General features: G+C 58.0%; 10 protein-coding genes across 10 annotated transcripts; 4 read left to right on the top strand and 6 right to left on the bottom strand.

The window, feature by feature from the left end:
* Positions 1-8: 8 nt before the first annotated feature.
* Positions 9-1,344, bottom strand: CDEST_08956 (Putative rmlC-like cupin domain superfamily, rmlC-like jelly roll protein). Its single transcript, XM_062925115.1, has 4 exons — positions 784-1,344; positions 458-598; positions 334-348; positions 9-246 (listed from the first exon to the last, which is right to left on the bottom strand). The coding sequence occupies exons 1-4, from the start codon at positions 992-994 to the stop codon at positions 131-133; spliced, it is 483 nt and encodes a 160-aa protein (XP_062781166.1). The 5' UTR covers positions 995-1,344; the 3' UTR covers positions 9-130.
* Positions 1,345-1,349: 5 nt separating this feature from the next.
* Positions 1,350-4,402, bottom strand: CDEST_08955 (Putative PAS domain-containing protein). Its single transcript, XM_062925114.1, has 5 exons — positions 4,185-4,402; positions 3,960-3,964; positions 3,127-3,733; positions 2,922-3,056; positions 1,350-2,849 (listed from the first exon to the last, which is right to left on the bottom strand). Exons 3-5 carry the CDS (start codon positions 3,256-3,258, stop codon positions 2,439-2,441), a joined length of 678 nt encoding a protein of 225 aa, XP_062781165.1. The 5' UTR covers positions 3,259-3,733; positions 3,960-3,964; positions 4,185-4,402; the 3' UTR covers positions 1,350-2,438.
* A 2,461-nt stretch (positions 4,403-6,863) lies between these two features.
* Positions 6,864-9,390, bottom strand: CDEST_08954 (Putative FMN-binding split barrel, FAD-binding domain, ferredoxin reductase-type). The gene is made up of 3 exons (XM_062925113.1): positions 8,407-9,390; positions 8,229-8,326; positions 6,864-8,146 (listed from the first exon to the last, which is right to left on the bottom strand). The coding sequence occupies exons 1-3, from the start codon at positions 9,215-9,217 to the stop codon at positions 7,160-7,162; spliced, it is 1,896 nt and encodes a 631-aa protein (XP_062781164.1). The 5' UTR covers positions 9,218-9,390; the 3' UTR covers positions 6,864-7,159.
* Positions 9,391-9,654: 264 nt separating this feature from the next.
* Positions 9,655-13,093, bottom strand: CDEST_08953 (Putative potassium transporter Kch). Its single transcript, XM_062925112.1, has 3 exons — positions 11,932-13,093; positions 11,449-11,872; positions 9,655-11,395 (listed from the first exon to the last, which is right to left on the bottom strand). The coding sequence occupies exons 1-3, from the start codon at positions 11,995-11,997 to the stop codon at positions 10,068-10,070; spliced, it is 1,818 nt and encodes a 605-aa protein (XP_062781163.1). The 5' UTR covers positions 11,998-13,093; the 3' UTR covers positions 9,655-10,067.
* A 325-nt stretch (positions 13,094-13,418) lies between these two features.
* CDEST_08952 (uncharacterized protein) lies at positions 13,419-13,834 on the top strand (the record flags this gene model as incomplete). The annotated part of the gene is made up of 2 exons (XM_062925111.1): positions 13,419-13,628; positions 13,715-13,834. The coding sequence occupies 2 exons, from the start codon at positions 13,419-13,421 to the stop codon at positions 13,832-13,834; spliced, it is 330 nt and encodes a 109-aa protein (XP_062781162.1).
* A 501-nt stretch (positions 13,835-14,335) lies between these two features.
* On the bottom strand, positions 14,336-15,088 carry CDEST_08951 (uncharacterized protein). The gene is made up of 2 exons (XM_062925110.1): positions 15,035-15,088; positions 14,336-14,986 (listed from the first exon to the last, which is right to left on the bottom strand). The coding sequence occupies exons 1-2, from the start codon at positions 15,036-15,038 to the stop codon at positions 14,556-14,558; spliced, it is 435 nt and encodes a 144-aa protein (XP_062781161.1). The 5' UTR covers positions 15,039-15,088; the 3' UTR covers positions 14,336-14,555.
* A 1-nt stretch (position 15,089) lies between these two features.
* On the top strand, positions 15,090-16,802 carry CDEST_08950 (Putative protein kinase). Its single transcript, XM_062925109.1, has 2 exons — positions 15,090-16,031; positions 16,103-16,802. The coding sequence occupies exons 1-2, from the start codon at positions 15,213-15,215 to the stop codon at positions 16,610-16,612; spliced, it is 1,329 nt and encodes a 442-aa protein (XP_062781160.1). The 5' UTR covers positions 15,090-15,212; the 3' UTR covers positions 16,613-16,802.
* Positions 16,803-17,032: 230 nt separating this feature from the next.
* Positions 17,033-18,109, top strand: CDEST_08949 (uncharacterized protein). The gene has a single exon (XM_062925108.1). The coding sequence runs from the start codon at positions 17,339-17,341 to the stop codon at positions 18,098-18,100; it is 762 nt and encodes a 253-aa protein (XP_062781159.1). The 5' UTR covers positions 17,033-17,338; the 3' UTR covers positions 18,101-18,109.
* Position 18,110: 1 nt separating this feature from the next.
* On the bottom strand, positions 18,111-21,860 carry CDEST_08948 (uncharacterized protein). The gene has a single exon (XM_062925107.1). It carries the CDS (start codon positions 20,671-20,673, stop codon positions 18,655-18,657), a length of 2,019 nt encoding a protein of 672 aa, XP_062781158.1. The 5' UTR covers positions 20,674-21,860; the 3' UTR covers positions 18,111-18,654.
* A 961-nt stretch (positions 21,861-22,821) lies between these two features.
* CDEST_08947 (Putative major facilitator superfamily, MFS transporter superfamily) lies at positions 22,822-25,441 on the top strand. Its single transcript, XM_062925106.1, has 2 exons — positions 22,822-24,548; positions 24,639-25,441. Exons 1-2 carry the CDS (start codon positions 23,501-23,503, stop codon positions 25,301-25,303), a joined length of 1,713 nt encoding a protein of 570 aa, XP_062781157.1. The 5' UTR covers positions 22,822-23,500; the 3' UTR covers positions 25,304-25,441.
* The last annotated feature ends 29 nt before the right edge of the window (positions 25,442-25,470 follow it).

Raw genomic sequence — 25,470 nt, 5'->3', positions numbered from 1 at the left:
CCCCTTCCACATTCGATTTCTCCATTGATGCCCCCGAAAACCCTCTGAGAGAGAGAGAGAGATAGAGAGATATAAAGAGAGAGATAAAGAGAGATAGGGGGCACATCCATTGACCATTGCCGGCCCCAGCCTACGGCTCCGACTCCACATCCGGCGGGAATGTCCCGAAGAGGGCCATCAGGTGCTGCGTCTCCTCCCGGGACAGCTTCTTCCCCTCGGCGACGGTCTTGCTCATGGTGCGGAAGTCTATCGAGTCAGCTCGGGACGACGGTCACCCCAACCCCAACCTGATCTGACGACGGCTCGCGGGCAATTGGTTTCTCCCCTACTTACAATCCATGTAGTATCCTAGGGAGTCTGTGGTTAGCGCGGAACTCACAACGCCGCCGTTGCGCAACGACGACTGGGGGTTTCCCCCCCCCCCCCCCCCCCCGTTTTTTCTGAATGTGCAACGTACCTGGGGTAGACGTCATGAAGAACTCGGCCGGCTCGGTCTCTGACGGGTTGGAGAAGGTGTGGATCGCCCGCGGCGGCACGACCATCAGCTGCCCCTCCTCAGCGTCGACGTCCCCATCTGGCGTCGTGAACCGGACCGTCCCTGGTCGTCGCCCCACCCCTCTCCGTCAGCGAACACAGTCCCCTTCGCCTAGCCGGCTCAGTCATCGTAGGAGAAGAACAAGGTAGGAGGGGGCCAGGTGGCAGTGGATAGAGAAACAAACAAAAAATCCCGTAAGAAAAACATGAAAAACCAAACGATGAAAAAAAAAAAAAAAAAAACCTCACCCTTGGTCACGAGGAAGCACTCGTCGTGGAAGCGGTGCCAGTGCATCGGCGGCCCGGATGCCGCGGGCGGCAGCTCCAGCGTCATGCACCCGATCCGGTTGTCTGTGTTGCTGCCGTCCTCGAAGATGTAAACCGTCATGGGCCCTACGCGGACCACCTCGCTGTCCTCCTTCTTGCACAGCTTCACCGGCACGGGTCCGCGGAGGGGCATCTTGGGCGACCTGTTGCAGTTCTTGTTTGCTGTACCGATCCTTGTCTCTCTACTTTACCAGGTTCTTCGTGAATGTCTCCCTTTTCTTCGCTTATTTAACAAACTCCCATGCCGGATCGGAGGTTTTGTTTTTGTTTCTTTGGCGTGTGCTGTTTCCTTTCCAAATTGGAACAAGCAAGGAAGGTACGACGAGAGGAGTGAAAGTCTAGTTATCACAATTATCCAACCGGCCAACGGGAGACAAGAAGGGAGTCCGGCCTTGCAGTCAGAATTGGGGGACTCCGACAAGGTTGGATGGCTACTTGCCAGCGTATTGGCTTAGCTAAGGTAAGACACACACACACACACAACCCCCCCGATCAGCCGCTTTCTGTTGGGCATTGTTCAGATCCAAGCTACGAAGCCAATAGCCCCGTATTCTTTGTCCTGCCCGAGTTTGGAAACCACCGGAAAAGAGGGGGGGGGGACCTGACGTTGAGTACATGACAGAGTACTGTGTAGCAACCATGTCCCGCAGCGACGAGCTTCATTAAAATGGCTACCTACCCTGTTCTCTTTCTATTTCTTTCTGTTCTTTTTGGTGGTTACTGGTATTCGATAGACTTGTCACAATGACGCATACGATCTGGGTCAGTTAAGTGTGCAAAGAGGGGTCCGGCACGGCCGTTTGGGAATGTCCAACACCTCCCAGGTATTTCAAATTCCATTGGTGTCGGTAGGAACGGATATCAGACCCATGTTGAGGATGGATGCGGCCTGACCCGTCACTTTGATTTCGGCGCTGAGTCAAGGGATGTGATAGTGTCCCGAAAAGAAACGCAGATGGTTCATTCGCCGACGGCCTGGGCCTTCATCTGTGCTAAGCTATTTCGTCATGATCAAGATACCATGTGTAGTACATGATGAAAAATCCCCAGAAACCTCCAGTCAAAGGGCCAGTGCCCCGACTGATCTAACGCCGTCCCAGATGCTGTAAGCCTTGTTCGCGATTCGTCCCAGAAACCAATGCTTTGCTGGCCACCCAACTGGGCAAAAAGACTCCAACGAGGTGGGGTGGCCGATGATATTCTCCTATGCACCTAAAAGTGACTCCGGATTCCTAATGCAGTACGTTTCGCTTTTTTGTTGCGGTTGTTGATGGAAAAAATGATCATGTTCGTTCTCTCTGAAATACCGATGGATAAAACGCCTTGAAAAAAACTTCAAAACGGGATAACTGAAAGTCGTTTCGTTCCCGAGATGCCTGAGCTCTAACTCGCATGCGTAACATGGGTATCGTAAATGCCTAATAGCGGATGCCGCGCTTGTATGAAATGGTGGGCGCGTGTGCTGCCTCGTAAAGAAAGGTGCCGGTGTCGCGGAAGCGGTACCGTCCGCCCCTAGAAGGGGATTGCTGAAGCCGGTCGAGGTTCGATGATCGCCCTCCGGCGTGTGTAGTATACGATCAATCCTCCCGCTCCACCTGGAAGCCGACGGAGTATCGGAAATGCTGGGATTCCCAGCGGACGGGAATCATGGTGAGCAGGTTGACAAAGGGGGTACCGTCCTTCTTGAAGTTGAGAACCTCGAGCTGGACCTCGTCGTTGGCCTCGACGGCCTTGCGCATGTCATTGACGACGTTCTTGTCGACGTGCTTGCGGGATGACTTCTGAGAGACCTTGCCGCCGGGGGCTTGGAGGAAACGGCAGTTCTTGCCAAGGATTTCCTTGTTCGAATAGCCGGTCAGGATGCTGAAATGTTCGGATGCGTAGACGATCGGGGTGTCTGGCTGCTCAAGGTCGCATAGCAACAAGGCGACGGAGCAGTCGATGGCGCCGAGTTTGACCTTGGGGTTGGGCCTGCCAGCAACACGCAGCTGGGAGAGGTGTTAGTTGCGAGGACCACGGGGCAGCACAGCGGCGATACAATCAGCCTGGTGGTGGCTTACAAGAATGCTCATCATGTCGAAGCCGGAGGGACAATACAGGCCGGGGTACATAACGGGATCGGCGGCGGGCTGGGGTTGTCGCCAAGAGGCCGCGTTTCCTTGGGAGGCTTGCTCATCCTCGCCGGAAAATTGGTACTGGGCAGACTGTTAGTCGAGAGAGTCGCAATACATGGGTCAGGCGTGAAGAGGGAAAGTGAAAGCGTACCTGAAGTGCACATGATTCCCAGGGATTCATGGTGGTGGGGACTTGGTATTGAGAGCGGAAGGAGAGTACGCGATCCGTTGGCTTCTGAGGCTGGAGATAGGACGCCGGGTACTGAAGCTCTGGTGTGGACATGATGAAGGTTGGCAGCGAGCCCGAGTGTGATTATAAAGCGACGACACAGCGGGTGAAGGCGAGGGCGAGGGCGACGTCGAGGGTGAAGGATGTAAGGGTGCGGGTGCAGGATGGCAGGAAGACCGGGGGTTGGAAGGGCGGATATGTCAAGTGGACAGTGAGGTGATTAGGCACTTTGCATGATGCGGGTGCAGATAAGTAAGTAAGGTGGTGGAAGTGGTAACAGGCCAGGCAGAGTTCGACGGCAGATTGAATAGAGTGTTTGTTGACTTGTTACTGGCCGATTCAACAAGAGGAGGGAGGCGACAAGGAAAGGAAAATATCCCAAATCAGGAGGGGGAAAAAAAGGATGACAGGTCGTTCGGTCCGTTGCGGGAGATGTGAGAGTGAGGTGATGAGCAAAGCCAAGTCGAGTCGTTGAAGAGCGGCCGGCTGCGTGGTCAAAAATGGGCGATTACAGTAGATTTACGGATACCTGGGGGGGGGGGGGGGATGGACGATGATGGGTGGTGGGGAATCGAAGACGGTCGGTTGGTAACCGATGTCCCATACGCAAGCAAGCAGGGACCGATCGTTGGTATCGTTGGTATGGTTGTCGTCGTTGTCGGGCTGATCGCGAGTGGGAGCGTGGGACACGGGGATCGGGGGATGGGGAGGGGGGCGTGGGGATAGACGTGCGAAGGTGCAAGTAAGGCTCGTACTTGAGCTCACGAGCTTGGTGACGGCATTGCAAGTACATTTCTCTCTTTCCAAGGGGGGGGGGGGACTACCTCCGGTTTGGGTACGGTGAATAAAGTCATTCCCATCCAATTGGATAAATGATGTCGGCCTGAAGGGGAGCGTGACAACATCCACGAACACCCACACCCAGTCTCACCCAGTATTAGTAATGGCTGAAGCAACAAATAGGACAGGCTCTCGCTCACGGCTCGAACTTTGTAGAGTTTGCTTCCAATTTGATTTCTAATTCTCAGTGTCGTACAGGTACGGATATGTAGGAATTGTAAGCGGTGGAGCGGGGTTGTTTGAGTTGCCAAAAGTGCTGGAAGGAGAGAAGGGGGAGAGGAGACAACGATGCAAGTGTCAGGACATTGATGCAAAAGGACAATCGAGGGGGGGTGTGGTACTGGGTACTGGGTACTGAGTGCTGAGTGCTTGTGCTAGGTGCTGCTAAGCGCACTGCTCCACTGCTCAAGCGCTATGGGGCGCTGCTGAGTCGGAGCAGAATTCGATGCCCAGATTCGCGTTTGTCCCTGCGATCACAACGATCGTCCAGGAAAACCGCTTTTCGGTATTTTTCAGTCTTCGCCCTCGATCGTTCCTTGAAACCCCCCTACCCGAGTCCGAGTCGTCTAGACGCTCCTCCCCACACTGCCGACCGCCCTCAAGAATAGTTCTTCCTTCCTTGCCCCTCCCCAGGACACATGCTCTCTGCACTCTGTATGCAGGTGTAGGAATCCCATGATCCCCCAAGGCCTTTCGGATCGACATTGACTTTGGGCTGTTGGCAATGACAGGCCAGCAGCCCCCTTCCTGGCGCGGTGCCGCGGCTCCATCATCATTCTCTCCAGGGAAGAGAGCTTCCCGTGAGTTCACTGTGCCATGAATTCTCCTGTCTGTACGCTTGGCACTCCTTTAATCGCCAATATTGGATGGTGCATCGGCGCGTGCTCCGACAGCTCGGTGCTGACAACGACGTGGACGCCGTCTGTGCCCGGCCAAGCTGCGCCATGCCATCGAGATCTCGCACAATTGTTTTGCCCGGCCCAGTATTCATGTTCACTCCCCCGGCACTCCGGGAACTTGCCGAGAGGGCGGAACCGACGCTTGCTTCCAGCTGGCGAGAAGGGGGAGAAGTCTAGACCCGGCGGTCTTCCCTATGCCCTTGTTCTGCAGACCGCTCGGGGGGTGCCCTCGATCGTTCCAAACAGCATTCATCGACCTAGGGAGACCAGGAGAGGCTTAATGTTTGCCGCCGCCGCGTAAAAGGCGAGGAAAGTCGTACGAAATAAGGATACGCTGAAGGACATGACGATACCCTGCCAAGCGCCCGCCGGAGCATTTGCTGCGTGCATGACGGTTGCTTGTAAGTTGTGCCGAGTCCATCCACCCCGCGCGTTGGTGGGGGGGCAGAAAGAGATGGGACAGTACGGATAGTGTAGGAATATAGAGAACGAAAGTCTTATTATGCGCAGGAGGGGGAAGGGGGTTGCGGAGGCAGCGCGAGCCGACGATGGCCTCAGTTCAACCTCAAATCCGGATCGAGATTCCCACGACCTATGGTACTGGCACGTCCGATCCTGGATGGGAGATGGTCATTCCCATCCCTATCGGCACATGCTGACCGACCGACCATTGGCCCACTACCACCGCAGCGATGAGCAGAAGTGCAAGGGCCAAGCTGCATGTTCACTCAATCGATGAGAGAGAGAGAGAAAGAGAGGGAGCTGATTGGGGTCCCCAACCCCCAAACCCTACTGCCCTCAAGTCTACCGGTCCCATTCGCGATAGATTGACCTCGGACAACGACATCTCAATCGGAGACGCGCGCCTCTACCTGCACGCCTGATTCTTTTTCGAGTTATCGATCTTGTTGTTTTTCTCTTTTCCTTTCGGGAGGCTGAAGCCTGACAACCGCCGCGTGCGATCAGCACCACACCCCCGCCTTCCAAGCGCCTCAGTGTCGACCGCAGTGGGCAGCTTTCCGAGGCCGGATCTGCGACAAACGCCCGTTTTGTTTGTGCGAAGCCCGCGGCCACCGCCGCCACCACCGCCGTCGACGATGACCTCGATCCAGTTCGATCCGATATGGCGGGGTTACGGGTTTCTGGAACGCGAACGTCCGGGGGGGCAGTGTGGTGCCCATCGAGGAAATGTGTGACATCGCCGCCTGCGGTGGGAGATCGCGATAGGAATGACACAGCTGTGACCAGATGGCGACATCTGGGGAAAACGTACTTGTCATCCTGCGATGAACATACCCACAAGGAAGTATCCTTCAATCCCCCCTTTGTTTCCTCGGTCACACAGATCGTGCCCAACGGTTCAATCTAGTTCGTCCGAGATGGCAACTCCAATTGGATGCCTTTCTTCTGGATACTGCATTGACGGAATCATGGGTCTCGCCGTTGGTTCGGCGAGCTCACCCGCCGCTTGTTTCTCCTCACCCCCCTTGACATCTCACTGACATGGGCCATCATCTTGTGTCTCAGATCGACTCCAAAGCACAGCCGCAGCCAGAGCCACAAGCTCTGTGAGACTCTCTGGCTACTTGTACTCACGCAACGCAACACCACAGGCACAGAATCGTGAGAAGCTTCTGAACTTGACATCCGGTTTGGACGTGTGAGACGCCCTCGTTTTGCACGTGCGACAAACATCGACCCTATATTCGTCTTTCTCTTTTCTTCCCCCCCCTCCCCCTTCCCCTTCCATAATGTTACGAAGAAAAGTCTTTCTGCTTGAGGAAGAAAAGTGCCGGAAAACTTACGTTGGCCGTTTTTTCAGAGGCTTTCCATTTTTTTTTTCATTTTTTTTTCATTATTTTACCTTTTTTCCTAATTGCATCGGCCGATGGAAAGAAACACCCCGTCTCAAGCAGTCCCAATGGAGGGGGAACGATGTCACCAGAAAACAAGAAGCACCCAGAAACAATATTTATTCGGAGTCTGGTGTCGTAAAGCTCTCATCCTCGACTGTTGCAAATCGTCTTTGGAAGCAGCAGAAAACCGTGTGCCCCTTGCTCAGACGTGCCCTTACTTTTCGCATCTCCCTGCTCCCCCCAGCGACAGATTATCGTGGTGGACCGCAAACACTCGTTGAAACATCCACACCTCAGATGTTCCCATCCGGGCTCCCATGAACCATCTGGATACGTGATCGAGCTTACACCCGTGATGCTTCAGAACGCAAAGTCCTCCCACACGACCTCCTCCCCCTCCAGCCACCCATTCAGCGCCTTCAGCATTTCCTGCCCCGTGCACAGGAAGAACCTCCTCTTGCTCGTCCCGCCTTTGACATCCGCCTCCCCCAACCTACGCTTCTCGACCGCGGCACCGAGCGCCTCGATCTCCGTGATGACCGCCTCTTCCGCCTCCTCAACCCGGCCTGTGATGAACACCCGCATGACAGCCGCCAGCCCCTCAATTCTCCCGCAGACATCCCTCACCAGCTTGACGTCCTGTCCCCTCACGGTCCAGTACACCCTCAACCTCCCCCCCAACTCCAAAACACCGCCGGCCTGCGCGAGCAGCGGCGTGATCCCGACCCCGGCCGCCACAAACACCTCCTCCACGCCGTCTTCCCCTCCTCGTCGTCCCAGCCGGAACGCCTCCTCGCCGCCGAATCCCAGTAAGGGGACCTCTAGCGGCACCCGCAGGTTCCACCGCCACAGCAGGTTCGTGACCGGCCCCTTCCGCCTCGCCGTGATCTCAACCTCGCTGCAGTCCTCCGACGGCGGGCGGGACACCGTGAACGTCCTGACAAAGTCGTCGTTGAGGCTCTGCGGCTCGTCGTCGCGCATGTGGCTCCACCCGACGTCCAGCTCCCCCGAGAAGTCGAGCGTGACGTACTGCCCGGCCTCCCACCTCGCCCCGGCCGGCTCTAACCGGAAGACGAAGCGCGCGATTGTCGGCGTGATCACCTCACGGCGGAGGAGCGTCACTGTTCTGCCCGTTGGTGTTTCTGATGACAGCGGCGTCTGCTGTTGCTCGCTGAGCAACAGCCGCAATGGAGGGTTATAAGGCGACGCCTCCAGGGGCGTGCCGACGAAGGGCAGCCCGGACTCGACAAACACCGCCGCCGCTACCGCGATCTTCACCGCGAGCTTCGTATGCGGGAGATGCGAGGCGGCGTCCCTTCCGACGAGTATAGACGCCGATCCTGTGAGCTTAAACGCGTGGTGATGTTAGCCTCATTTTATCGCTGATCTGAAGAAGCTCTCTCCTAAAAGGGGAAAAGGCGACACGTACGTAAAGGACGTCAGACGTCTCAAAGTCCGGGATCGCGATGCCGATCAAGGGGTTCACCTTAAGGTTCCCCAGCGTCTGGTAAAGACGATTGCCGGAAACTGTAAAAAAACCCAAACATTAGCCCTGTTCCATCCTCCATCTTTTTGAGTTCTCGAGATGAAGGACAAGGAAAACTCACATTCGGGATAAACAATCTCCACCCCGCCGACGTCATTTCTTGCAACCCTCACGAACCCCCTCGGGCCTCCCCGATGGTTTGTATCCATGCTCTCCTCGTGGCCGCTTGTAAGAAACACCATGTCGGCCCGCTCCACGACCCCAAGCGCCCCCTCGCCCAGCGGCAGGCCTCTCTCCACCCTCCCCTTCTCGATCGACGCCCGTGCCTCGACGTCCTTCTTGTTCAGGTACTTGGGGCAGTTCCCCAGGCTCTCCTCGACCTTGACCGCGACCTGCACCTCCCCGCCGTTCACGGCCCCGGCTACCATCCGCCCGGCGAACTTAACCCGATCCCTGGTCCTCAGGTCGATCCCCAGTCCGGCTACAAGCCTACCGCCGTCCCCTCCCAGCCCCGGCTGCACAACCTTACCATCCTTCACGCCCTCCCCTTCCTCGTCCACGTCCCATAGCGCGGACAGGACGGGGTCGTCGACTATGTCGACGCGGCTCCGGACGCCGAGAACGTCCTCGGCGATCGGCCGCGCAACGCCGCCCGCCTCGCCGCCCCAAAGCGTAGTCCACGGTCGGTTGTGGCGGTCGAGCGTGCCGAGGGCCAGGAGCGGCGATGCGGCGATGCGGGCACCGTAGGACGGCGGGAGACCGGCAGCGGTGGGGTTCGACTGGCGAGGCACCTTGAGAAGATTGTGGAGGGCGAGCTCGCCCGCATGGAATTCGATCGTTCGCGTTGGCATTTTGGGTGTCTGGATGAACAGGTCCTCTGGTGAGATGATGTGTGATGCGAAAATGGCCGTGAGGAGCGTGGTGTAGTTCATCTAGAGACTTGATCTGATGTGTATTCGATTGCTTTTGACAGTAAGCAACGGCGTGTCGAAGATAGCCTGACTGCTGACAGTGGAATGTTCGAGGACATGCATCGTCCTTTCAACCAGAATTCCAAAGCACGGGCATATGCTGTTGACATGTCGGTGACAAATCAGCACCGAAGGGCGCGCGATGTCGTGATATGGAGGAGCAACGGTCCCGGGGCTGACTGATGGGCACTGGCAGGCTGACGCTTGACAGTGCCGAGCTGACAGTGGGTCGACGATCACTTTAGGCAAGCGGGTCCTAACTCTAATCCCCGATGCGGCAAGGAGCCCTGCAAACCGTGGGGACTACCTAGGTAGGTACCTAGGTAGACAGTGCACCCAGTTAAGACTCACAAAGCAAAAGACCATCATGAACCAGAGAAAACCGTCAGAGTATTTTTGCTTGTCAAAAGACAAAGCTGTAGTATTTTCTTGTAGTAGCTAGTAGTACAACGGTTGTGGTATTCCGTAGCGGCTCTTGAAGCGCTTCTGTAGCCAGTAGACCCTTTCCCTTAATAGTACATGACGAACGAGAAGAAGTAAACGAGTTGGTGGGGGTATCGAAAGGGTGGTCGTAGAAAGATGAAGAGCCCTTGAGCCACCAAACACTTGAACCCAAAATATGGAAAGTGTGAGGCCCGGATCGTGGGCGAAGAAGATATGATGGGAAGCCTTTCGTAAAGATGCACGCTTTCCAACGATGCAAAACGCCCCCCTTGAATCGTAAAGACATTATGAAAAAGGAGAAAGAAAAAAATGCAGCCGGCCCGAGACGAATGCCCATCTATGAGCACCAGGCGCCGGTCCGATAAACCTAGTATCGCTGGTCTCTCTGGGACTCAACATCGTCATCGTAACCGTGGCCCTGGCTGCGTGGACTGGGTCTCTGACTTTGCGACGTGCCCGGGCGGGTAAAGTAGTCCTCCTGCGGGCGAGGAGGCACGGGCGCCGTCATGTTCCGCATGGGAGCATTCGGCGGACCTCGAGGAGGAACGGGACCGGTCGCGCTTCGAGTCGGGTTGAATGGCTGATAGGCTTGATAGGGCGTGTTATTGAGCGGACCAGGACCGCGTGGCAAGGGCGCGCCAGAACGAGTCGAGTAGGCTGAGGGCGCTGGGCTGGCTCGTCCGTTAGACTGGCTCGAGTAGTCGTCGTATGTAGCCCTGGACGCCGGCGTTGAACGGTCACTCTGGTACGTGTTCTGTCTTTGCAGACCATAACTGTCCATCGTTCGGGCGGTGGGTGACCTGACTGGCGGCGGGAAGGGAGGCATAACGTCGGGAGAGTAGGCAGCGGGGCTCTCCGAGAAGCCGCCTCGCATGGAGCCCTGTGAGTTCGTCTGCACATGTGATAGTTGGGGCCGAAAACTTCGCTGAGAGTTCGAGGTACCCGGCCGAGCAGGCGGGTAGTTGTTCAAATCCATTGGCGGGAGCGACGGAACGGGCGAGGCGGATCGCTGGTAGCCAAAGTCCGCAGCACCGCCGACGAGAGGCGCACGCGAAGAATAACTGGCATTCGAGGCCGTGGTGCCCATTCTCGAAGGCACCGGACGCTTTTGGTCCATGGAGTTGAGCTCGATGCTACCGGGGGTACCCGGTCGAGATTCGTAGGCAGGGAGCGTCGCGAAGGTGTCGCTGCGGCCGAACATGGGCATCTCGGCGAGCTTGTCTGGGTCGCCGACGTTGGGGAGCGTAGGAAGAGTCGCCTGCCTTTCGAGAGGCAGCTTCTCTCCATTCTTCTTGGCCGCCTTGCGCTTGCTTTCTTCCTGCCTCGCCAGAGCTTTGTTGACCTTGGCAGTCACAATCTTCATGAGGGCTTTTGTGACCTTGCGCTCGCAGTAGCCAGAGAGGCCGCCATCGGCCTTGGGGATCCAATGGAACAGGAAAAATACGTAGAAGAAGACGGCCATGATGAGATACAAGGCTGAGAAGACCCAGATGACGAGAGTGAAGAGCATACCAGACAGGATGAGGGCCTGCTGGTAGTCCTCCGTGGCGAGCGACTTGATCTTATCAAAGAAGCCCAGCAGGGAGCCCTCGACAGATGCTTCGTGGACAGCGAGCTTGGCATCGTAAACGGACTTGAGCGTCAAAGCATTGACGACTTGACGGGGGCCGGAACAGACGAGAACTCGGATCCAGGCTGGAACTTGTCAGCGACACTCGAGCAACAGGGAGAGTGAGGTTGCGGCTTACATTGGAAACTGAAGTAGGTGAACAAGGCAATGTACTCGGCTCCCTTCTTGCTCTTTGTGAGCTCGGCGAAGACCAAGAAACGCTTCCAACCCTGACCCTTCCCCATACGGACACTTTCGAGGCGAACGGCAATGTTGTCGAGGTAGCATTCCGCGACGTTTCCCCGCTTCATAACGCGCATGGCCCGGAACTGTTCAAAGGCAATGTTGACAAAGGATGCGATAATGGAGATGGAGAAGATCCATTTCGAGATTTTGAAGTCGATGGCGGGGTCGATCTCGGAAGACCAGCGGTCGAAGGCCAGCAGGTTGACGGCAGTGAACATGTCGACGCCGTAGACAGCCAATGAGATGATCAACATGAGCCAGAGGTAGAAGTAGGCGAACGGAGTGAGGCATCCCCGCGACTTGAAGTCGTTCAAGTTCTGCGAAACGTTAGCGACGGAGCTTGATCGCGCTGTGTCTGCCTACGAATGCCACTTACAATGTAGTCCCATTTCTGTTCGGCGCGTTGCTCAGTGACCTTCTTACGGTGGCTGAGGCAACCCATCTTGAAAGTCGGGTAAATTGGTGATTGTGACGATGGTCAAAAGGGGATCGAGGAATCTCGACACAGTCGGTTCGAGTCTGGTACAAGAAGAAGTAGAAAATGAAGCTGTCGCCGGCAGCGGCCGACTGGGACCGGTGTCGTAAAGGAGTGTGTGATGGCGAAACGCGGACCTGCCGTCAACACACGTCGTTACTCGCCCGCGAAGTAATCGACCGTGTTACTCTTCTTGACGATCAGGAAGAGAATGATGGATGTCGATGAGACGGGACGAGGACGAGGTGCGGAGGAAAGAAGAAGATGAACGAGAGGGAGAATGGAATGTGGGTCGAATGGTAGGAAGGGTTGAATTGTGCGACAGGAGAGACAGAGAGAGACAGAGTTCGGACCGCGCGACTGTCAAGCTGGCATGGTCGAAGGACCGGGCGTTTGAGGGTGGATCAAACTGGCACAAGATGCGTGGGCGGCGTGACGACAGTGCGGGCAAGGCCGAGTCGGGATTGTTCAAAAGCCAACCATCCGTTCGGGCTTGACCGAGTTGTAATTGATGGTTGCGAGGGAACAAGAGGGAAAACAAGCGAAGCCGAGGGCGGGTTTGCCGGTTGAGGGGGAAGATGATTTTCTGGTACAGCGAGTATCCGCGTTTGATCGGCCACCGAAGGCTGCAAGGCTGAGTCTCAGGACGTTGAAAAGGGAGAAGGGGGTGGTAACAAAAGCGCGAGGGTTTCGAATCGTTGAGAGCGACGGTCGAGGAGAGACGTTTGTCTAGAAGGAGCGGACGACGTGGATTTCTCGCACGATCAGAATATGTCGGGCCGAGTGATCGATTCTTGGTCTCGAGACCATGAGACCGCTTCGTGAAGCTCGGGGTAGATTGCTGTGGGTGTGTGCAACTGCAATGTAAGAGCGAGAGTGAGAGCGCAGGACGTGAGCGTGAGCGTGACGCTTGAGATTCGGAGAGTGGGAGTGGAGGGCTTGAAGAGGGATCTGCGAGGGAGCCAAGACACTGACACGACCAGGGAGATACAGTGCTAAGATGGGGAGCAAAGAGGGGGGCCTTTTTTTGCCTTTTGGTACGGTCATCCAATTAATTTACTTGCCCCGGCCGGCCGCAGAGCCAGACGACCAGACGGGCAAGACGCCGTGTGGTTTGGGCGGTTTCGAAGCTGCCCCGACGGCCTTTAACGCAGGTACCAACGTACCATGCCGCCCCAGTTCTTCCAAGTCGAGGTTAGCGCACCAACAGAGCGTTTGAGGTCCCATTTCCCGTTCCATTTCGTCTTTGATTGGCTCGACTAATTACAGCCCTCTGGGTGAGCGGGTCCCCTAACGGTGCATCCCCTCCTCCTTCGTCCATCATCCCTCCTCCAGTGTCTCCGTCGTCCAGTGAGAACCCTTTCTCAGGCGTCCTAAGGCCCCCCAAAATGGCCCCCGAACCCCCCAAGTCTGCTGCCGCTTGCTCTGTTCGAGACAGGAGACAGAAGACAGGCAGTGACTGGTTCGAGGTTGACCACGGCCCAGAGGGTTCGCGGCCTCGTCTTTACACCTGCGCCGCGGTTCGGACGCGCCCGTCTCACCCGTCCAACCACCATACCAAGTCCTGCACCTCTCCAAGCCGCGGGAAGTCGGTACTCGTTTGCTGGCCTTGTTCCGGCCCTCCTGAAGCCTGAAGGATCGCGGGCTCGTCGCTAATAACCACTCCCACAAACCCCGACACCAGCTTCTCGAGACTAAGAGCCGCGCCGGTGGTGGATGTGAGGCCGACTACCAAGACCGCCTCGGTCAAAACTCAACGTGGCTGACGGCCAGACACCCAAGAGAGGGCTCACAACCACATTGAGATCCTCCCACTATCCACAGTCGGCACAGCCAGAACGGAGTCCTCCCTCCAGGTCGGGCATCCCCGTCCCCAAACAGTCTCAATGAATCGCGCAACCCTGATCCGTACCACGATGCGCATGATGTCGAGCAACCCGGACAGCGGCTCCCGGGGTGCCAGAACGGCCTCATCGCTGCTTCTCCTAGTCTCCTCCTCAATCTCCTACATGGCCAGTGCATCCCTCTCGCATTGAGTGCCTGTCCATCTATGTCATTCGACGGGCCAGCCGAACGCAGGATGGTTCTCTGCGTCCATCGACGAGTGACGACTGAGAGAATGTACAGAGTAGCACTCCTTGCATCCCTCCCACGACCTCCATGAACAGCAGAGCCGGAACATCCAAAAGGGCCAACCACCCTCCCAGAAACGGATCCCAAGGGACCAAGGGAGGAGGGGGAGGTCACAATGGCACAAACGCTCCCGGATCAGACGGCAGGTCTTGGCCAACAACACACGGCCCAGCAAAAGAAAAAAAAAAGGGTCCCTGGACAAAGACGCCCAAGAGCAACCGTGGGCGCCTCCCACTTTTGGCAATCGCAGCATTTCGCTTCTCCATGGCTAATTTGCTCGGCGGGGGCGCTTGAGAGGTGCACGTGGGTTACCCCGGGCACTCGGCTATCTTTATCGTCGTCTTAATCTTGAGGCGACAGCTCGACAATGGAGCGGATGGTCAAAAATGGGATTATGGTGGGTTCAAGAACAGCTCTTGTTTCCAGGAATTCCATGGGTTCCCTCCGCCAAGTGGTTTGCCACTTTGGCGCAGAGGTCGGAAATGTTTCCTCATGTTTGGCCAAGTCCCTCTTGACAATTCGATCCCCTTACTGACAGGATAAATTACATGGTGATGCGGGTTCGGGGACCCAGGGTTCGCAGGCTGTGGTCTCGGCCGACGAGGCAGCGCCGTGCAGGATTCCAGCCACTCCACGAATCCAAGAGAACATGAGCGTTTACAACGTTGGTTAGGTCGGTTTGTGGCTGCTCCTTTAAACTTGAGCGGCGATGCTACAGTAGAAGTCCAAGTCAGAAGAAGCGCAGGCCGCAACCGTTTCCGGCTTGCCAGGTCGGCAGCCGTTGCATCAAAGAGGACAATAGCATCAAGAGCCCAAGGTCGCTCTTTGTTTCGATCACCAAGGGATTATACACATGAAGATGTTTCAATACCCATCAGACCACTCTGAAATGCCCTGAGAAAAAAAAGGCCTACAAAGATGTTGGCCTCCCGCTGCTGCGAGTCTTCGTCGCAAAGCCATATGTTCTGGCCTCCAACCGCATCAACTCACAATCTCACATCGGCATAGGTTCGACACGTGTCCGTCCATCTTGAATCAAGTCACAGAGGATGGAGGATCCAGACCACCCTCAGCCGCCGTTCCAGCTCGTCAAGAGAGTCCAGGACAACATCTGGCTGACGCGGCGCATCGCCCAGGACCCGAACCATGCCGACGGCGAAGAGTTCATCGCGCGCAAGATGGACGACTTTGACGAGTATTACGAGGCGGGTAAGTACTCGATGAGCTTCACGACCAAGAGGCAGCGGCAGGTCAAGGGCCTGATGGACCTTCTCTACGACGGCAACCTCGGCCGCAACGTGTCGCATATCCTGAACCACGAGAACATCATCTCGCTCGCCGGCTACCTCCGCCAGCGGCCGGTCCACCCGCACGTCGACGCCACAGAGGATTATCTTGTCTGGGATATCTGCGACGCCGGCACGCTCGAGAACCTCCTCGCGGAGCGCGACTGCGAGCGCGAGCCCGGCTGCTTCCTGCCCGAGTCGCTGTGCTGGCACGTGCTCGTGTCCGCGATGCGCGCCCTCGTCTGGCTCCACGACGGCTACCGCCAGGACGTGGACTGGGTCACGGGCGAGCGGCGCTGGAAGAAGACGGATGCCGAGTGGATGCCCATCCTGCACCGGGGCATCAGCGCCCAGACCATCTTCTTCCAGCACCCGCGCGGCAGGGAAACGTACGGCGTTTGCAAGCTGGGCAAGTTCGGAAAGGCCTTCGTGTCGGGCGTGCCCGCGCGGCGGGACGGGGCGCCCAAGGGCGAGACGCCGCTACCACACAGCATCGGATTCCCCATCGCCCCCAAGGAGGGCCATATGAGCCTGACGGACATGACGAAGCAGTGGAAGGAGTACCTCGTCACCGGGAGGAACGTGAGTTTCTCAGAGCCACCCGCTGCTGTCCGATGCCCGCTCACAGAAACAATACTAATCAACCACGGCAGAGCAAACGGCTGTACACGCTCAGCGACGAGCACTGGGCCCTCGGCGCCGTCCTCTTCCGCATGATGGTCGGCTCTCCACTGCCCAGCCTGGACGGGTGCAAGAAGTGCAGGTGCATCCACATCCAGCGGTGCGCCAAGGTCGACTGCGTCAACCAGGGCAAACACGGCGGCGGCGGCGAGTGCCAGCAGCACGAGACGTTCCGTGGGTGCCGATGCCCCACGCCCTGCCCGGCAGAGGAAGACGTCCACATCGACGAGACGCTGCATCGAGTGGGCTACTCGCCTTACCTGGTTCTCGCCGTGCGCATGCTGCTCAATTACGACCTCGAGGCGCCGGCTGTTGGGACCAAGGCACTGGCGGACGAGGTCGAGGTGCTGTACCGGCGATGGCGGGGCGAGACAGAGGACGGGCGGGAGTACATCGACGTCGAGGACGACCTCGGGTACCGATTCCTGGTTTTGAACAATGCTGCGGGTGCTGTTGCCACGGGCGAGGCCATGGAGGAGTGAGTTGGCTACCGCCCTTGGTGGTGGTGGTGATGTGTAGTGGTAGTGCTGGTTGGCGTCAGTCCTTTGTTCAGTTTTCCCGTGATGCGTATGGTACGCCTGTTTCCGGTATCCCGTAGCATTATTCAACGATTGTTAAGTGCATTGAGTCCCAATGGGACAATGATGTTCGTTCGTGGCTCCGTTCCGTGGCAGTGTATCCAACATATGCTCAACATTTGCATCTCGCGTGAGTTTGGTGGCGTTTGCTGCAGGAAAACGCCGGGCACTGAAAAGCAGCCAGCCCAATGGTAGGATGACAAACGCCGCCAGGACCTACCCTGTGCCCCACCCATTCCCTGCTGCCAGCTGGTGCTCCGATTGCACGGTTTGGTGGGCCACGCAACCTCGACCCGAACCTCTCAGTCTCCGCTACCATTAGTCCTTCGCCCGCCACATCGCCATCCCAGCCCCGGCCTCGAGCTCGAGCTCTTGTTGCGAACACGCCGACAACCCGACCGTGATAAACCGTTCAAAAGTCCGCGAATACCGCCGGGGCCGTAGCAATCGACACACAGCAAGCTCGTACTCCCATCAGTCTGCTCTCATATTCCCTCCCAATCCCTCCAGGACCACCAATCCACACCCACCCACCACTCAACACCACCTATACAAATTAAAAAAAAAGAGGACATCGCGACTACCCACCTCGACGAGCCCTCACGCCTCACAAGCGGACGACGACCCAACATGTCCCTCTCCCAGCCGACGCCCCCGCTCCTCCTGACAAAACGCCTCACGGCCTTCCTCGCCTCCAACCTCAACGCCCACCTGCACACGGCCCTGCTCGCGACCCCCTCCGGCCGCCTCCTCGCCCACGCCTCCCCGGAACCCGTCTCCCTCCTCCGCACCCAGGCCACCGTCGCCTCCTCCCTCTTCGCCCTGCACGCCTCCGCCGCCCCTGACATCCCCGATGCGCTCCCCGGCTCCTCTTCGTCGTCCCCGCCGCCTCCGCCCCCAGACAACCCCACGAGCACGAGCGCGACCCCCGCCGCCCCCGCCGCTGCCAACACCGCAGAAGCCGCAGCAGGGAAGCCGCTGACCATCACGGTCCAGCTCGCCGGCGGCGTTGTCGTCGTCCGCCGCCTGCGGTGCGGCCTGCTCTTCGTCTGCATAGGGCCCCTCGCCGAGTCCATCGACCCCAACCACGCCCCCGAACCCCCCCACCACCATCACCACACCCAGTCCGCGACGTCCCACGCGCACCACGCACACCACCACCACCCCAACGGCGGCGGCGTCGCCACGCCCTCCCTTGCGCCCGCCTCCCCCTCCGAGGCCGACAGCATTCTCAGCGTCGGCGCCCAGACCACGACGAGCCTCGCGAGCGTCGGAAGCGTCAACACGGCCGGCGTCGTTGTCCTGCGCCGGCACGCCGAGGAGCTCGCGCGCTGGCTGGACGACAAGCTCGGCAGCCTGCGGGTCCCCGAGGAGGGCGTCGGCGTCGAATGAGCGAACCCTGGGGGGGGGGGGGGGGGAGAAGGGATTATCAGTATACGGTGCGGTGGATGTATGGGCCCGATCATACGTGTACAATGTGTATGTGGAGTGTTTGACTTGTCGCGGGTAGACCGCGCGCTGCTTGAGAATGTTTTGTTTTCGCGTCAAATTTACCACAGGACGGGGATAGAAAGAGAGAGAGGGGGGGGGGGGGAGCTTGACGGGTGCATCATAGGCGTATACAGGCGTTGGGGAAGATACCACGGCAAAATAATTACTATCACGTTTCCTAACCACTCTCTCTGTACGATGAATGGATACCTCGTCCAATTACGACTTCCCTATCTTACTCTCACCGTGGTTGTATGCCTTTTGCGTGTGTGTTCGCCCGTGTGGTGCCGAGGACGGCTTCTATGAAGATGCTAATATGTGTCACCTTTTCGTGACCTGCCGTTCCGGCCCTGATTCCTTGCTTTTCACCCACTACTTATCCCTGACCAAAAACGCCCCAAATACAGACCGCGCCGACGCTGCTCCCCAGACGACGTCCTAAATAATCAAACAAATCACTCAATGCTCATCCGCATTAGACCGTCGTGGGTATCGACCATGCCCTGGAACCCGACACGTCCTTTATTACCGTTCGCCCGGCTGTTGGCGTTGTTGGTGTTGACATTGGCGCCGGCGCCGGGCGTGCCGCCGCCGCCTAGGCTACCCGACTCGCTCGGGGCGCCGCTCCCGCCACGGTCGCCGCTGTTACTGCCTGGTCGCGACCCCCAAGGCGCCAGGTCGCGCTGCATAGGGCTCTGCATGATGGGCGAGTTGTGCACGCTCATGCCGGGGCTGACGGCCCGGCGCTTGAGGCTGACCGGGTCGTTGTCGTCGTCCCGCCGGCGCTTGCTGTTGATGCGTCGTGTGATGTCCGCGGCACTGGGCGCCGACTGCGTGCCTTGGGCGAGCAGAGGGGTGTCGCCCTTCTGAGACTCGCCGCTGCTGGCGGCCATGACGAAGCCAGCCGTGGGTCCGAGAGACGGCGAGTCCATACATATGTCTTCGCTCATGCCAGAAGACGAGCCGCGGGCCAGGCCGTTCGGGGGAGGCGGCGTTGTGCGGGTGCCGATGCTGCTCGACTCGGAAAACGTGTCCCAGAACTTGGTACCCTTGGAGTTCTTCAAGGCCTGTTGTTTAAAGCTGCCCGAGAGACTAAGGGCCGATTCGGTGATCATGCTTTCCGGTATGTCGTCCAAGGACTGGTCTTGGTGGCCGAGATTCGGTGACGACTGCGTCGTGGCCGGTGCCGTCTGCTGACGGGGTCCCCCGAGATCAACATCGCTCTCGCGCACCTGGCGAACGACTTCGGCCTCTCGTTGGGTTTCCGTCTCTACAGGGGCGCCTTCCTCAAACAAGGCCGCTCTGATACGCGCAAAATTCTTCGTCTTGGGCAGCAGGTTCCCGCGACGTGTGACAACGCGTCGCATGACGGTCGGACGCTGTCCGTCACGACTGGGAGTCGTGAGAAGGCCGTCGATGTTATCGCCTCGCTCTTCCTCGCTACCAGATATGTGAAGCTGGTTGGCCTGCCAACTGATGCTCTCACGGCGCGAATGGGCCGAGATATCCTTTGGCATGGTGTTGGGGGGCGATTTTGAGACCCCGGCGTTGGTGGAGGGGCTGAAGCCCAGCCCCAGCGGCAGCTTGTGCTTCTTCTTGGGCTGTTTCCTTTGCCGTTGCCTGTGTTGGAAGCTCATGAGGCTATTCATTGCGGGAGAGCCTCCCCACGGTGCCATCATGGGCTGCGTGCCGAGCGCGGAGGTGGTCTTGTTGGTCTGCGGGGTGCCGATATATGGCTCATCGGTGTCCTCGTCCATCAGGTCGTCGTCGTCGGACGTCGAGGAAGAATCCGACCCCAGTTGATTCGCGCTGCCCAGGGAGCTGGACACGGTCATTCGCTCGTGGTTGCCCATCATGGACCAGAGAGAGTTGGTTGTCTGTTCGGCCTGGCCGTAGTCGTTACTCCTGCGGCCGGGGATGTTCATGCCTCTTCCTCCCATCGTGGGCGACGAATCGGGCGACGACTCGGCGAGGGTCGAGTGATGCAGGCTGGTGGCGGCACGGGAGAAGTCGAGGCCGCGGGAGCGACGCGGTAATATGTTGGTCGGGCTCGCGTAGATCTGGGAGTGGTCGAGCTTGGGCGATAGGGGTGCGGGTTTTGTGAAGGCGGCAGACGGGGTAGTGGATGCGGGGGATGCAGGGTCGCGACCGATGGGCATCTGCAGCGAGAGGCCGCGGAGGGGAAACTCGGATCGGTGGGGAGTGACGGGCGTCGTGGCCGTGGCCGTGGCCGTGTCCCTGATGTGGTTGTCGTCCTTGGATGCCTGGCGACCGTCGGCGGCGACGTGCGGCGAAGGGGTGAGCTTCGACGGGGTGCCTCCTCCGTCCGACATGGAGCGCGTCTTGGACAAGGGCGAGCGGCCCAGTAGGTGTGGAGTTGTGGCAGCAGCAATTCCGGCCAGGTCCACGTCCTTTTCGTCGTCGACAATGGCCGACTCAAAATCCATATCCCTCAAGTCCATGGCTCGATCCATGGTCGCAGCCAGGTAGAATGAACGCACCGTTTTGTTCGCGAGGCGGCAAGGCAGGTAAGGTTCTCGGCCGATTTAGAATGATATCCGGCAGCAGTGGGTAGTGGATCGCTTGGGTTTGGGGCGTGGGTTCAGTGACGTTTTTGGGGCGGGGGGGCTCGCGATTAAGGGTATGGCGAGATCATCGAGATAGAGGACGCAGGGTGTAGTTGGATAAATGGCATTGTCGGATGTTGCAGGGCCGTTGGAAGCGCGTCTTTTTGTGAATGCCGGAATGAACGACGAGACGGGCGATGGCATCAACGCAGCCGACGTGCCAGCGTAGGTAGTTTGTGGTGTACTATGTATTATGTCGGTTGGTTGGTTGGTTGGTTGGTGAGAGTGGAGGTTGAGATGGCGCGGCGGGAGGGCGGGCAGACAGGACGTTGGAAGGTTAGATGCGGCGGGGATTCGATTGGCGCGCTCTATGCGTATTCGCACATTGTTGGATAGTAATTCGTTCAACTACCTGTCTAGGTACAGGCCATTTACAGCGAACCTTGGTGGGGGAGACTGAGGCTCTTTCGCAGGCCCGACCTTGCAGAGGGACGCGAAGGTATCGACACACCCAGATTAGGAGGGAAGATACATTGGGCGAGGTTGTGCGCTCGGCCCATTGTTTCGTCGATCCACAGCGCATAGCAGCACCGCCAATTATTGCATTCTGGGCTTTCGGTGGTCTCCATAAAATTTACCTACCTCACGTATCTCCCAATGGTCTCTGTCTCGAAACGCCGCGGGGAAGGGAAGGCTTAAATTAGGTAGCAGGAACCTTGCCTCGCGGACCTGCTTCCCGGTCAATTTGCTGCAGTATCCATCTCTACGCCTTAGTTGGTACCTAGGTGTATACAACCAGAATCTGTGCGTCTTGAATGAGTTGGGTTTTTTTTAGTCTTCACTTGGCTTTGTTTGTTCTAGGCGCCTTTCAGAAAGCCGTCATTTGATAGGCAGTGCGCAGTCTCCTAGAGACTATGGCAGGTGTCGTCGCTCTGTGGAATCAACGTGTGTCACCAGCTGCCGTACAGAGAGAGAGAGAGAGAGAGAGAGAGAGAGAATTCGTGTGTGTGTGTGTCGACAGGTTCCGAATGCCCTCATCTCAATCTCAGGCTGCGGGAAAGGGAGAGAGGTGATTTGCTTCGTCCAGAGATAGGGTGCGGCCGTCAGCCACTTAAACACCATGACTGCCGCTCGCTTGAATCATTTACATGACACCAGGGGGAGATACGCCCGGGAAGGGACCTCGCCCTCGTCGAGTCCTGTCTCACAATGCAACGCTACACCCACATCGCCGCTCGGCAGGGCCTGCAGGTACCATTGTGGTGAATCATGAGTGAGTCATCAGGATGCGGTCGTCGGACAGATTTCCCAAGACCGCAAAAGACATCGCGCCGACCCACGACGCCCATGATACTCATGATACCCACGATACCGCCTCGTAGGGCGCGGACCGGGTGTTTGCGTCGTGGCCGACGTCCGTGGTCCTTGGTTGGGGGGGTCCAGCTCAAAGCGCTTTGGCGGGAATGACTCTTCTTCGGTTGGAGCATGGCGCCTGTGACGGGGCTTCTACCTCGTACATCCCAAAGAGGAATGATTGCGCCGCGACCCCAACAGCGAGTGCCGAGATCTGATGGCAGAGGGAAGGCTTACCCAATCATCGGGGGGCCCACGCCGGTCCGGCTCGGACAACTTTTCAAGCCGACCCCCGAGAGGAACCAACCGATGCATCGCAATTCCCACCTTGTCATCTTTGAATACGCCCACCCATCGGGATTGCAGCCCCCCCCCCGGGCTCGTCCTATCCCCGCTCACTGCCACATGGCGAGAACACAACTGAGTCACTCACCGGCCTGCAGCCGTCGTAAATATCAGCAGTTTCGTGAGAGTACCTTAGGTACCTACTTAGGTATTATTCACTAACTACCAAATGTGAAGAGGACGGGGCTTCCCTGGTGAACCCCTGACCCGGCGTGACATGCATGGCATGGCATGGCCTGGCCTAGCCTGGCACGCAAACCAAGCTTCCGTAACTGTGGTGATCATGGTTTTCCGGAAACGCCTCTTGTCGGACTTTCCTTCCCTTTTCCTTTCCTTTCCATTCGATGGCCGTCTCGCCCTCCCCCCTTTCTTACCCACCCTAGAGGAGCCAAACGCAGTCAAGCCTATCACTGCTCCACTAGTCCCGTACGCTACCTGCACTTGGCTACCCTTTCTTGCTTTTGGCACGGCCAACCGAATAAGCACTGTCCTGACAAGCCCAATATCCCTGTGGCTTGCAAATGCGTGCGAGAGTATGTACGCACTAGGAAGTACACACACACGCATCCTACCTACGTACTCGAGTATTCATGTGAAATGCAATGCCGTTCAGGATGGTGGCCGGGCCCCGGGGGTGGACCAAGCTGCCGTTGTCCGATGGAAAGCTGCAGCCGCCAAATTTCACGATCTCAGATGTCATGGTCATGGTCATGGCCACGTAGGGAAGTCCTGGCCTGCCACCGAGGATAAGTAGCCTACCCGCCCGCTGCTGCATTCCGTTCTTGGTCGGGTCTTACTCCCCGGTATCCCAGGTTATTCCCATTCCTTAACCTTTCTGCTCTATTTCTTCTTATTCTTCTCTTCCTAGAGCAAACTCTACGGTACCGATCCTTCCTCAGTTGTACTCGCAAACACAAGCAGGCGCGTGTATAAGTGAGGCCGCGTCCCCCCTCCCCCCAGTCCCGTTTCTTGCAGCAGCAACGGCTTTTTCGACAGAGGTCATCACCCCAAATCCACCCATCGTGAAGCCCTCGCCATGGGATCCCAACACCACGACGAGAAGCCCGGCGAGTCCACGTCGGCTGACCCTTCCGTCACCACCGAGAAGCAGCACCCCCACGATGACCCCAACGTCGCCGATACGTTCAACAAGGAGGACCGCCACATCCCCGGCGCGGATGGTGATGATGGTGATATCGTGTACCCGTCCGGCCTGAAGCTTATCCTCATTATCGTCTCGCTGTGCCTCGCCGTCTTCCTCGTCGCCCTGGACCAGACCATCATCGCCCCGGCCCTCGGCGCCATCACATCCGAGTACGGCAGCGTCAAGGACATCGGCTGGTACGGCGCGTCGTACCTCCTGACGACGACGGCCCTGCAGCCCATGTACGGCACGATCTACAAGCTCTTCAGCATCAAGTATGCCTACCTCGTCGCCATCGCCATCTTCGAGGTCGGCTCCCTCATCTGCGCCCTGGCCCCGAACTCGACCGCCTTCATTGTCGGCCGCGCCATCGCCGGCATCGGCACCGCCGGTCTGTTCTCCGGCTCCATCGTCATCCTCAGCTACACGATGCCTCTCGAGAAGCGGCCCTTGGCCTTTGGTCTGATCGGCGGCATGTGGGGCGTCGCCTCGGTGGCCGGGCCGTTGCTCGGCGGCGTCTTCACGGAGAAGGCGACCTGGCGATGGTGTTTCTACATCAACCTGCCCATAGGCGGCATTGCCATGATCTTCATCTTCTTCCTCTTGACCATCAGCAAGCAGAACAACGCCCTAGGCGAGACGCTGGTCCAGCGCATCATGCAGCTCGACCTGATCGGTACCGTCTTCTTCCTCCCGGCCATCGTCTGTCTCATCCTCGCATTGCAGTGGGGCGGCACCGAGTACGCCTGGAACAGCGCTACCGTCATTGGCCTCTTTGTCGGCTTCGCCCTCATGATCATCATTTTCATCGGCATCCAGCTCTGGCAGGGTGATAAGGGCACGTTGCCTCCCAAGCTGTTTAGGGACCGCAACGTCGTCTGCGCCATGCTCTTCGGCTGCTTCTTTGGCGCCGCATTCTTCCCTCTCATCTACTATTTGTGTAAGTCCTCCCTCCCTCTCCGTCGAGTCGTACTTTTTTTTTGTCGCCCTAGTTTCTTTTTTGCGGCACACTGCTAACAATCACCGCTAGCGCTTTACTTCCAGGCCATCCAGGGCGTCAGCGCCGTTCAGGCCGGCATCAAGATCCTGCCCCTCCTCCTTGCCACCGTCGTCGCCTCCATCGCCAGCGGCGCACTCATCTCCATCGTGGGCTATTACAACGGCATCATCCTCCCCTCCATGGTTCTATTTGCCGTCGGCGCCGGCATGATCACGACCTTTGACGTTGACACCCCCATGCGCGAGTGGTTCGGCTACCAGGTCCTCGCCGGGCTCGGTATCGGTGCCGGTTTCCAGATCGGCGTGCTCGTCGTCCAGACTGTCCTGCCCCAGGAGGACGTACCTGTTGCCACGGCTTGCGTGCAGTTCTTCCAGTCCTTCGGTGGCGCCATCATGATCGCCGTTTCCCAGTCGCTCTTCCAGACGGGGCTCATCGACGGGGTTGCCAAGAACGCGCCCGACCTCGACGCCGCCATCTTTATCAACTCGGGAGCCGACCAGGTCCGTAGTATCCTGACGCAGATGGGTCGCGCAGACTTGATCCCGACGGTGCTGGAGGCCTACATGGACGGGCTGAGGCACACGTTCTACGTCACGCTCGCTTGCTCGTGTGCCGCTTTCTTCATCTGCCTGGGCCTGCAGTGGAAGAGCGTCAAGAAGGAGGGCAAGGGAGGCGCCGTTGCCGTTGCTGTATGATAGAGAGTCGGATGGTGGCTGTACGATGCGGATCTTTTGCCTGAATCAATGCATAGAGATAATACCCGGTTCAGTACCTCGCTCTGTTTAGAAATGTTTAGAGATAGAATCTGTAATGCTGAATGACACGGAATGCCCCTCTCATGCCACGGCCACTTGAGTTCGAA

This window comes from Colletotrichum destructivum, chromosome 5 (genome assembly GCF_034447905.1).
Source record: "Colletotrichum destructivum chromosome 5, complete sequence".
Taxonomy (NCBI): Eukaryota; Fungi; Ascomycota; class Sordariomycetes; order Glomerellales; family Glomerellaceae; genus Colletotrichum; species Colletotrichum destructivum.
This window is presented reverse-complemented; position numbering and strand designations above follow the sequence as displayed.